General features: G+C 32.7%; 1 protein-coding gene across 2 annotated transcripts; it reads right to left on the bottom strand.

Annotated features, from left to right (window-relative positions):
* Positions 1–719: 719 nt before the first annotated feature.
* Positions 720–7,223, bottom strand: LOC107871046. Of its 2 annotated transcripts, XM_016717841.2 has the most exons (3): positions 7,066–7,223; positions 4,801–5,037; positions 720–967 (listed from the first exon to the last, which is right to left on the bottom strand). In XM_016717841.2, the coding sequence occupies exons 1-3, from the start codon at positions 7,081–7,083 to the stop codon at positions 920–922; spliced, it is 303 nt and encodes a 100-aa protein (XP_016573327.1). In that variant the 5' UTR covers positions 7,084–7,223; the 3' UTR covers positions 720–919. The 2 variants fall into 2 exon arrangements, with proteins under 2 accessions (XP_016573327.1, XP_047269267.1); XM_047413311.1 differs by lacking the exon at positions 720–967 and having other exon boundaries at positions 4,635–5,037.
* Positions 7,224–13,213: the final 5,990 nt, after the last annotated feature.

The following is a 13,213-nucleotide window of genomic DNA, read 5'->3' as shown; positions in this document are numbered from 1 at the left end:
TGATTTGGTTATTAGTTTTGCATATTTAAAAATTGAAAACCGATAAACCAAACCAATAATATATAAAATTGATCCGAACCGACTGATGCACACCCCTATGTGATCATAGAAAAGTCGAGCTGTTTGTTGAGAGTGGGATTTGAACCCACGCCCTTTCCCTTTCGGACCAGAACCTTAATCTAGCGCCTTAGACAAACTCGGCCATCTCAAAATTAATACCTAGCTAGCTGCAAATTAGATAATTATGTCAGCTCTAAAAGATCATCTAAACTGGATGATAAATTCCTTTACTTATTTGTTTCGATTCACCATCTAATTTAAAGGTCATAGAATCAAATTCTATTCACATCAAAAATACAATAAGCATTAAATAGTCAATAAAATAGTCAAAACGCATCCAAATTTGACCCTAATACCATCATATTTTAAAAATAAAAATATTGTAGCATGAAGTTGTGGACAACAAGAAACAATTACCACGATCATTTGATTTATGTAACAAATACTCGATAAAATAGTTGAGATGTATCAAAATTTAACTAAAATATCATCGTTGTTAAGAAAAAAAATATTGTGGCATGAAATTGTGGACAACAAGAAGCAATCATCACTAACACTTAATTTATGTAACAAATACTCTGAAATAGTTCAAATGCATTAAAATTTGACCCGAATACCACCGTTGTTAAGAAAAAAATATTGTAGCATGAAGCTGTGGATAATAAGAAGCAATCATCATTAGCACTTGACTCCTGTTCTTGACAAAAGTTGTTAGATCATCAAATGTGAAGATAAAAAAAAAAAACAATATTAATTTCCTATTTCTAACAACTTCAAAACATGGGAAATGAAATCAACTTGATTATATAATTGGTACATTTATCAATACATAGAACACCAAAATTAATCGCATGAAGCTTCAAGCTTTCACACAACAATTGAAGCAACTGAAAATGCTTCTCCTTGTCTGCCAAAAAAAAAAAAAAAATAGAAATAAAATGAATGTTAAAAAAAGAAATACAAAGAAGCAACAGCTATTCCAAAATATTCATATCAATTAAGTGAAACATATATAGCACTAAGAATTTGAGCATAGTCTTCAATCTAGTATGTTTATCTTCTTTATTTTCTTCTAGTATAATCATTTAATATTTAAAACTCACTCATCCGACTAATCTAAAATCGAGTTGCATGTGCAGAGTCTATAAAAGAGGAAACGCTTCCCTCTGATATATCACGAGGACATGTCTGAACAAGAGGAGGTGGACGCCTCTAAGTTGATCATTCTGCCCACTTATGGAGCATGAGAGGGCGGAAGCGAACCAACCAAAAATCTGAACCTATTGACTGACCAAACAAGTTTCACGGGAGACATTCCACATTAATTATGTCTTCCGCACTCTCCAACACACCATCATTTGCACCCCACTCCTTCTAGTCCCCATCTCCATCATCCCACACGTATCACCCTCACCTTCCTTATTATTTGTTTAGATTATATATAAGTACTTTTAAAATAATTTTTGTGTTACTTACATATCAAATACAAGAAGATGAATAAAAAATTCACTTATTTTCATAAAAACATTTTTCAGGAATATATTTTCTGTCCTACCTAATACACTCTAAAAAAAATGTTCTGTCCTACCTAAAACACTATTTTCACAACAAGCCAGACACTACCTTACATAAATAACAGCAATTGTATGTGCCTTGCAAATACAACACTTGCTCAAACAACTTTTTTCTGGACAAGATAAGTTGCTTACCCAATAAGGCATTGCAAACATCCCTCTCTTGCAACTTGTATACAGAGTTCATGTGATATATATTGTACTTATCCAATGACAACACACGTACCATCAACATCAATGAGAGGAAATTCACACGAGAACACCATTTTGTGCCTAATTTAAACCATTTATGTATGGGGCACACATGTATCCAAACAACTATGCTTCTTTCTCTTTAAATTTTGATATGTTACGATTGAACACCTGATTGCATAATATAGTGTTCTATATCTAGTGACGTTTCTGGCTTAAGTTATAAAAAACTTTTTTGTGTATTTTTAGGAGTTCATTACATTATAAGTTAATCACTTAATATATGTTATTTCTCATAATTATATATATTAGTCTCAATAAATGAAAGATCTCAAGTCTGTTTCGATTGAGGCTGATATGTATAATTAAAATATGTGACATATATAGTTTGTGTGATTGATTTATCTATGTAACGAGCGTGAGCCTACACAAAAAAAGAAAAGATTTAAAATTTGAACCAAAAATGTCTAATAGGAACATTTTATCATGTGTTAGTGTTTGATTTGAACACGTCATAATTGAGTGTTTAAATGAAATATATTGAATGAGTTGTCAATGTATTCAACCTTCCCTTATTGTTTATGCTATTCGCTCCGTTCATTTTTATTTGTATACTTTTAACTTAATACACACCTTAAGAAACAATAAACAAGAAGGATAATTTTACTAGCTATATCACCCTTTAAATATAATAAAAATAGTAAATTTTACATATATACCGACATGTTTACCATTACTTACCAAAAATTTCAATATCTTTCAAAATCTTCTAAAATCCCAACATTTGACCTCTGATAATACAAGTTAATTGCATTAGATATATACTGCTGATACATGTATCTAATGTGATTAACTTGTATCACAGTAGATACATACATTAAATACATGTAGGGTTAACTTGTATCTTAGAAATAGTAAAAAATATGAAATGTTGGGATTTAGGTAATTTTTAAGAAGTGGGGAGATTTTTAGAAGTTTAGATAGTTATGTTGTGGTTTTAGGTAATTTTTCCTAATATAATGTTCTGAGAAATGCATTAAGTAATGAATAATATTTAATACCATGGGTAAATGGGCAAAAATGGATATTTATCCATTAATTTTTCAAACTGGATAAATATTATTAAATATCTATTTTTAATGATATGAGATATTTAATAATATGGACAAATAAAGATAGGATGTTGCGATGGATGTGTGGCCATACCAGGAAAGATAGGGTGCGGAATGAGATTATTCAAGAGACGGTGGGAGTTGCTTCGGCAGAGGACAAGATGCGAGAAGTGAGGTTACGTTAGTTCATACATGTTTTGGGGAGAGGCTTTGATGCTCCAGTGTGGAGGGTGTGAGACCTTGGCTATGGATGATTTTAGGAGGGATAAAGATAGGTTGAAGAAGTATTGGAGGGCAGGAATTAGGCATGATATGGGGCAGTTACAACTTCCGGAGGACATGACCCTTGATAAGAAGGTGTGGAGAACGCGGATTAGGGTAAAGGGTTAGGGGGTGGGAGTGCGTCGGTAACAGTGGGGGAGTGTTCTTTTGTGTCTGAAGTTTCTTGTTTGTGGTGTTGTGTGATGTCTGTTTTGGTTAGATAGTTTTTAGTATTATCTTGTGGCTAACGGTATTAGTTTATTTTGCATACTATACTAATTTATATGCATTTATGTTTTGTGTTTGTTATACTGTTATCGATCCTAAGTCGGGAGTCTATTGAAAACAGCCTATCTACTTCACCTGAGGTAGTGGTATAATCTGCGTACACTCACCCTCTTCAGACCCCATTACATGAGAATACACTGGGTGTGTTGTTGTTGATGTTGTTATTGTTGTTGACAAATAAATATGGATAGAGGAAGTACATAATTGACAACTACTTGTCTCGTCTATGTAATTGACTATTGAATGGCATATTTGTAGCGACAGAATTAGAATTTAAAATTTATAGAGTTTAAATTTTGAATTTTTAAAATTACTGAATTCTAAATAATAATGTCTTTCTATAATATGTTTTTAAAATAAATATAAGATTTGAGCTAAAGTTATTAAGTTTAATTGAATTCATAGTCGACATTCTAACTATATTGGTTTGGCTAATTAACTAAAAACAGAAGGGGTACTAGAGGGAGTAATATCCTCTAGGAGAATGGACTGGAAATAATCAAAAGACTGATATCATCATACATTCAATTAGTATCGACTAGAGGCAGTATTTCTTAAGGGAGAAAATCACGATAAATAATTTGAGACGAAGGAAGTATTAATTTATATTGCTTGAACTTTCAAAATATATTATTACACACATATCGAATCCTCCAAAATCTACTACTTTTGAAGGATCACACACCTTTAACAACATTTTAGGAGAGTTCAAAACTATATCAACATTCAAACCAAAAATGATGCAACACAAGTCTAAGCAAAATAATATTTCCATCGTTTCTAAATAAGTTGTTTTAGCTTAGACACACTCCATAAGAAACTGCTCATTTCTAAAAACTAAAGAATAATTTTATTAATTTATCCGTAGTAAGTACCTTGTAAAAGATGTAGATCTTTATTAATTTCTTGGTTATGTCAAACTCTCTTTAGTTAACGAATGAAGGTTAAAATTGAAAGAATATCATTACTCTCTCTGTTTCGTTTTAGTTGAACCTCTTTCTAAAAATCTTTGTTTCAATTTAGTTGTCTCTTTGATTAAATCAAGAGGATTTTATTATATTCTTTCAATACTATCCTTATTATTAAATGACTAAACAAAGTGTATATACTCAAGTTTATGTTTTCAAAGCATAATTAATAAAGTTAATTTGGTAAAATAAACTCCAATAAATATTTTCTTAAGGGGTGTGTCAAGTCTATAAGGGTCCATTAATATGAAACGAAGAGAGTACTATTTTCTTAATTATCTAAACATCACTTATTTAGGAACGGAGGGGGTAATATGTAAATGAATTAATGTTGCACAATCTTACATTTGGAGAGTGTTTTTGATGGTAATGTTGATCACTGCTTTGGGCTGATGAATGAACTGTATTCACATTATTATTACTTGTAGTTGAGGAGGAATTGAGTTCTTCCTCATTTCCTAGACTGGCTCTTGATTTGTTCCTTTTCCTATTCTCTCTTATTTTTGAGAAATCCATTGAGTAGTCTGGCACAACTCCTTTTTGATCCCAGTCCCCAAATGTTGGCACTGATAGCCATGCCTTCTGGTAAAATGAAGACAAATTATCAATTGCATATCAACAAATCTATTACTTCCTTCTCCTTCGCTGTGGATTCTCCATGTTAAATAAAAATAAAAGTAAATAGTAAGTAACGAGATTAGAAACTACAACCAAGAGGTTGGTAAAACTTTTACAAGCCCCTTTATTCTATCAAATCAATAATACACTTTGTTTATGAGTTGCAACATGCAATTCTTATATATTTACTAGATTTCTCTATATAAATACTAGATCCTCACAAAAGTTACAGGGTTCCTGAAAACCCCCTCTCATACCCCCTAGATCCGCCCCTCATTAATTGATATGTATTCTTAGGTTTTGAAAAATAAGTAATTAATGTTAAGGATAAAACAAATTAAAAAAAAGAGTTGTTCTTTTTTAATACTTCCTCCGTCTCAAATTGAGAGACATATTGATTAACAAAAATAATTAATAACATGCCTAGTTTATCATAATACACTTATTAAATGATGTTTACAATTTAATTTGAAGAAATTGTAATTAATGCAAAAGGTAAAACAAGAAAAAAAAAATTGTCTGTTCTTACTTAATGAAAAAAAAAAGTAAAATGAGAAACTATAAAAAATTTAGGACAAATAATTTAGACTGGAGAAAGAATATTCAAAGTGATAAGTAGCAGAAGTGAACATCTATTTTTGGAATACTAAACGAGTAAAAATAACGAAAAGAATAGTGTATTGAATTTGTTTCAAAATATTAATCGTTTTGGAAAAATTATTTTAAGTAAAATAAAATAGTATTTGTTTCGAATTCACCCTTACTATTTCAGTCAAATTTTAGGAAATTAAAAGTGCTTTTTTTAATAAGTGCTTAATCTAGAATTTTGAAGTTAACAGTAAACGATCATATCTAGGAATAGATATTATATTCATCGAGCAGGAATAATTAAAATGTTTGACCAATTTTTTTAAGAAAAATAATAAGTGACTTGGAACAGTCGTAGCGGAAGTTATTTCAAAAGTTGAAAATTTAACGTTTTTTCCGGAAGCACTTTTTATACCTTGTCCAAGCATAAGTACTAACTTAAACACAATCCATTATCCCATATAATTGCAATTACTCCTTAATTAGAAATAACTAAACACAAAATTCTTCAGAAGGTCTAAACGTCCACTTAAGTATTCAGATTTATCACGCCAAGTGATACAAGATCAAGTCAGAGATATATGCATATCACATCACTAATACATTTATAAATTACTTGTAAAAATATTAACAAAATTATATGTTCATTGTATGGTCCAGCTGGAACAGCTAAGTACATATATATATATATATATATTTCCTTTAATTGACCTTTACATTTTCAAATATTTTGTGTGATTTTGCTTGCATTCAAAGTCCAAATTTGACTAAATATGAGCCACAATTTTTTTTCAATAAAAAAGAGATTTAAATGGAAGAATAGAAATCAGGAAATTATAGTCGTGATACCCATTACTTCTTTGACAACCCCAAAAGAAGAGTATGCAAGAAAAAAACAGAGAGAGAATTTTGACTACTTTACCCCTATTAATTAACTAACATAAATTCTTCACAATATTAAATTTCCTTAATTTCTTTGTGGGATTTACATTTTTATCTTCTAAATTACCTTAGTAAAAATCTTAAGCCCGCCACTGAGCGGAGCATAAGTATATGTTTCTGACACAACCGTAATGCACATAAAGAAACATGATGAAAAGTCATGTGTGTTTTGTATAAACATTTATAACTATGGTTAAACAATAGAGTATATATATTTTATATTTTTTTTAACTGTTAAAGATTAAATTGCTTGACTAGATATAAATAACAGAGTGTCAGTAAATATTTACGTGGAGAAAGGTAGAGAAAAACAAGAAAGTGAACTTTAAACTCCTTCCAAATTCATTCTACAACAGCAAGAAGAAGAAGCAAAACTTGACGGAAAAAAGAAGTAAGACTAAAAATTAGAAATAAAAATAAAAAATATAAGCATATAGGATAACAATATAGACATTTTATTACCTCTTTGTGATCTTCCATTGCAAGTCAAATTTAGAAAGTACTCTGAAGTTTTTATTATATGAAAAAGGAAAAGACTAAATGGTTATTGGTGTAGAGAAGTGGACAGAAAAAAGGAAGGGGCTTTTGGCGTGTTGAGTTGGTTCAAGAAGAAAGATAGTAGTATAAAAAGAAATGGAAAAACACAAGTAGGGCTAAATATTTGAGGGTGTGTTTGGTACAAAGAAAAATGTTCTGATCGAAAATATTTTAAAGAAAAATAACGTAAGTTAACGTAACTTATTTTATTAAGTCTTTAAATATTTGCACGTAAGTAAAAAGTAATAGTATTACTTAAATAAAATTTATATATTATCTAGACAAGTACTATGATAAGTGGAGGGTGGGTTGGCGGGTAGATAACTATTGAGGTGCGGTGAATATGATATGTGTTGGGGTAGAAAAACATAATAAATGTGGAATGTTATTTGTAAAATTTGTTTTTTCTATTTTTACTAAAAAGGTTATTTTTTTATTTTTTAAAAATTTATTTCCTAAAAAAAAAAAAAATTCAAATTTTTTATCCATCAAACATAAAAAATTGAAAGACATTTCAAGAGATGTTTTCCTCCATATTAGTTTTCCTCCGTACTAAACACACCCAGTGATATACACTTAAAAACAAAAGTTAAGATGAACAAGAAAAAATAAAACCACGATTAGAATAGAATTAGAAATTAATAAGGAAACAAGAGAAGATAAAATATAAACACAAAAAGAAAATTAAAGTCAACCAACTTTAATAATAAAATTGACCTTCTTCGAATATCTCAATAAGCACCTAACTCTAAGAAGAATCTCAAGGAAATTGATATCCCAAACAACTCTTCTTTTCAAACAAGAAACAACTAAAAGCTTTGGCAAGCTCTCATAGTCTCTCAATAAGAATGAGTTTTTGGTTTATGAATATTCTAAGCCTTCAAAAAATAAAAGAAAGTTATTTATAGCAAATAAAAAAGGTCATATGTTATCATATTTCTACTCTTAATGAAGTAAGGGCCTTGTTTGAATGCCTTTTTTGGGGATGAATTCAAGAATTCATCAAGAAGCATGATCCCAGGGGCAGACCAACTCTGGAAGGGAATTCATCCGAACTCCCTTCAACAAAAAAATATATTATTTATACATGATTAAAATTATTCTTTGTGTATTTATAGTAGGTGTTGAACTCATTTCGGCTAGGTTTTATTTAAATATCAAACCCCTGAGTTTAAATCCTACCTCCACCTCTGCATGATCCATCTTCTTCTTCTCAACGTATGCTCCATAAAATGCTATCACGAACATATGAATATCTTGGGAGGACTCCATAATGCACTTAAGTGCATCCTTCTTAATGACTAACTCTTACTAGTTTTGAAGTTCGTGAGCTTGACTCATTGTTAAAGGCCTTGTGAAATGCCTTGGAGAACCTTGGGTTGCATCACTCACCTCTTCTTGAAAAAGTTTTGCCCTCAAATTCAAGGGGTCTTCATCAAGCATATCCATAGGAGAAAGATAAAAAATATTAAAGGTATTGTGTACTTGGTAATCCCGGGAAAGATCAACTTGTATGCATTATCATTAACCTCCCAAGCACTTCAAGACATCTCCTCTAGGTATTAGCTTGGTCTTTCTCTTGTTGGAAAATCTTTTCTTTCAAAAATGGACCCAAATCTAATTACCTGATTTAAGCACCACCTTTTTTCACCCCTTGTTGAATTTCTTGGCCGTCTCTTGATTCTTATTTTCAAGCTAAAGTCGCACTTTCTCATGCAAAGCTTTCATGGCCTCGAGCCTATTGATACCATCTAAACTCAACAAAACATCTTGAGACAAAAGGGTTAGATCAAGAGGAGTTAGGGGGTTGAAGCCATAAACAACCTCAAATGGAGACATGCCAATAAGATTATAAATGACACGATAATATATTAATTCAACTAAAGGCAATTGTTCTTCTCAAGATGTGTGTTTCTTTAATCATGGCCTGAAGCATAAACCCAAGGGTGCGATCCACAATCTTGGTTTGACTACCGATTTATGGGTGACCTGATGTAAAAATCAATAATTTTATTCCAAGTCTATCCTACAATTCCTTTCAAAAGTGAATAAGGAATTTAGGATCCCTATCACTCACTATGATTTAAGAAATACCACGCAACTTAACAATATGTTCAACAAACAAGGATGCTATATCAAAAGCATCATCACACTTATGACATGCAATAAATGTGCCATTTCGGAGAAATGATCAACAACCACAAAAATGATATCTATGCCTCTCCTAGTCCTTGGAAAGCCCAATACAAAATTCATAAAAAATGTCAAGTCAAGGTCTTTGAGGATTTAGGGGAGGGGTATATAAACCATATAAAAGTAGCCTAGACTTAGCACTATGACATTCTACAAATTGACCACAAACGTTAGCAACATCACGATGCATTTTAGGCCAATAAAAATGTTCTTCAAGGATCCCCAAGGTTTTTTCAATACCAAAATGCCCCATCAAACCCCCATCCGTCCAAGAGCTCATAGGCATACATAGTCGCTTGTTCTTAAACAAGTAACCATCAAATTTAGCCAATGAGGTAGTAGGTTTATGCTTAAGCCTATGCTACTTTTTCCATGCTCCATAATCTTTGTATATTTGAGCAAAAATAGGGTCCTTGGGCTACAAAGATTTTAATCTCTCAAAACCCAACTACTTAGAATCCAAAGTAGAAACCAAAACATGGTTCCTTCCGGGAGAAGGTTGGTGTGACTTCAGTGGAGTGCAAGATACGGGAAGCACGATTGAGATGGTTCGGACACGTGAAGAGGAGGGGCATGGATGCCCCGGTCCGTAGGTGCGAGAGGCTAGCATTGGATGGTTTTAGGCGGGGTAGGGGTAGGCCGAAGAAGTACTGGGGCGAGGTGATTAAGCAGGACATGGAACAGTTACAGCTCACCGAGGACATGACCCTAGATAGGAAGGTCTGGAGGGCGCGAATTTCGGCAGAGGATTAGGGCCAATTTGGGTCGCTAGTGTAGGGAATTACTTGGTGGGGGTTTTATTCCTGTTATGATTCCGTCTTCCGTGTTCCATGTTTTTTTACGAATCTGTGTGCTTTCCTTTGCTTTCCTCTGTTTTATATTACTTATGGGTGCCGTATTTATGTTATGTAATCTGCTTCTGTGCTTTACTATGTGTTTGTGTGGTATCTCGTGTCTTGAGCCGGGGGTCTATCGAAAACAGCCTTTCTACTTCATCAGAGGTAGAGGTATGGACTGCGTACATCTTACCCTCCCCCCCCAGACCCCACTAGGTGGGAATACACTGGGTTTGTTGTTGTTGTTGTGTTGTTTTTGTGTTTAAATCACATAAGAAAAAGTTTCAAGAAATTCAACCCATTTGGTATGCCGCTTGTTTAATTTTTTTTGGGCCCTAATATGTTTCAATGACTCATGATCGGTCCTAATGACAAACTCTTTAGGCTAAAAATAGTGTTTCCAATTACCCAAAGCCCAAATAAAAGCATAAAACTCAAGGCCATAGGTGGAGTAATTCAACGTCACACCTCCAAGATTCTCACTAAAATAGGCAATGGATTTTAATTCTTGCATCAAAATAGCCCTAATGCCTACTTTATTTGCATCATATTCCATTTAAATGGTTTTATGAAAATTAGGTAATTACAACAACACTGCAGAACTAAGCCTTTATTTCAAGATGACAAAAGTCCTTTACCTGTTTCCCACCCCAACAGAAAGGAGTATCCTTTCGGATCACCTTAGTCAAGGAGGCGTCTGTGGTGTTTAATACTTTAATAAACCGCCTATCAAACTATTTAATCCATGAAAATTAGATACATCACCGATGGATGCGGGAGTTGTCCAATGATAAGTTGACAATTTGCTAATTTTTTAATCATTTAAGCTTGAATTATCCTCTAGTTTTCGTTGATTTGAAGTGTATCTCATGGTATCATATTAAAGGTGAAGCTATCACATTTATTCCTTGTGGATTCGATCACGACTCCAAGTTGGGTATTTATATTGACAAATGATCACTTGTATTTTTAAGGTATAATTTGATCGTTAACAAATTTTAGTGTGATTGTTGGAGAATGAGTAGCATTCATTCTTTTTAGTGTTATAAGTTTTCATTTGTTAGTCGTAGTGTAATTTTACTTTATTTTTGTTTTTATTTTGAATAGGTGATGATCAAAGTCTTAACAGCACAATGAGTTAAAATAGTAGCAACATTGCTACCTTTAATGGACATCTTAAGGATTAAAATCACCAAGGAGATGCCAGGAGGAATAGCGTAATCCGCATCCCACATGCGAAAGGTAATGGAGTGTTTCATTCCATTAGTGTGATGCTCCATCTACTTCAAATAAAGGGTCTATTTGTTCGTCAACCCTACGAAGATGCCAACCGCTATTTGAAGAACTTTACTGATGTGTGTATCTCATTCTACATAGCTCATATTTCATAAGAATTCATCCATTTGAGACTCTTTTCATTCTCATTGATGGGTGAGGCAGTATTGTGGTTATGGGAGTTACCTAGAGATTCTATAACTTTATGGGTTGAGTTGATGAAAGCATTTTTAGACATACTTTCCACAATCCCCAATGCTTTAATTGAGGGATAAAATCATAAATTTCCAGCAATTGAGTAGTGAGCCATTGCATGATACATGACAAAGGTTTAATAATAAATTGTTGCAATGCCCAAACTATGAGGTTCTACAAGATGCTCCTTTTAATTTTTTTGTAGAGCATTAGATCAATTGAATAAATCGGTAGAGAATAATGCGGTCGGAGGATCTATAGTTAAACAATCTTATGGTGTTGCTTCAGTGTTATTGGATTAAGTCAAGGATGGCACACAAGAGATAACAAGGTGTCCATGGGGGATCCTGACACATATTTTGTGAGCCAAGAACAAATAAAGGAGGACGAGGATAGAGATGAAAATATGTCTAAAGTAATAGTACCATTGGACCTCCTCACCAAATATGTAATTGGCTCATCTTCAAAGGCAGTCAATGTCATAGCATTTAAAAGACCTAAAACATATGGATATAATGATGCAAAGGAACTTGATGCAGAGATTCGGTACTTGTCAAATCAAATAGGGGGTTCTCACCTACCTATAAAAGGAAAGGTAGGAATCAAGGTTAGAAGAAAAGAGATTGTGATTGGAGAGATTGTAATAGTGATAAAGATTAGAGGGATAAAAAATAGATGGGGATAGTGATTGGAGAGATGAAAAACATGACCATGATAGATACATCCCTCCCCGCGATATGCAAAAAAGCAAAGAGTCTACCACCGTTGACCTGAAAAGTTATAAAAAAAAAGTTCTTGCTCGTATTTTTATGGGAGTTGAGGAAAGTGATAAGATATTAAGATAGATGAAGAGTGAATTTTCCCAACTTCATCAAACCGTCACCTCATACTCGGCCACCATCAAGCAACTTAAAATATAATTCGGCCAAATTCGGCTTATCTAAATGCAAGCAAAAGGGTGGATTACCAGGTGATACAATGGCGAATCCAATAAATGATGTGTATATTGTGGCAATTGTCACTAGGAGTGACAAGACTCTCAATAATTATATGGTTAATCTTAATGAAGACCTTAACGAGAGAGTAAGTGATGAACAAATGAGTGGAAAGAGAAAGCAACTTGATAAGTCGAATGAAGATGTCAATATTTCAAATGATCCAAATATTGAGAAGCCAAAAGTAGTGGAGGATAGGGTTGAAGATGAAGATCTACGATAAGAGGTTAAAGGTAATGGTTCAAAACCAAAGAAAAGCTTGGTTGTCTTAAACCCACAAATCAAAATTCCTCATCTATTCCTACAAAGACTCAAGAAGGATGAAGATGATTCAAAGTTCAAGAAGTTCCTCTGAAAATTAGCAACTTATCAGTAAATATACCATTATTGAAAGTTTCACAAGAGATGTTCGAATATGCTAAATTCATAAAGGACTTGGTAATGAAGAAATGAGTCATGGATTTTGAAATAATTGAAGTGAAGCATAATTGTAATGCAATAATAGCTAGCACAATAATTGTAAAGAAAGAAGATCCGAAAGCATTCACCATCCCATATACCATCCCGGTGTGCATGTTT

Source organism: Capsicum annuum, chromosome 5, assembly GCF_002878395.1.
Source record: "Capsicum annuum cultivar UCD-10X-F1 chromosome 5, UCD10Xv1.1, whole genome shotgun sequence".
NCBI lineage: Eukaryota > Viridiplantae > Streptophyta > Magnoliopsida > Solanales > Solanaceae > Capsicum > Capsicum annuum.
This window is presented reverse-complemented; position numbering and strand designations above follow the sequence as displayed.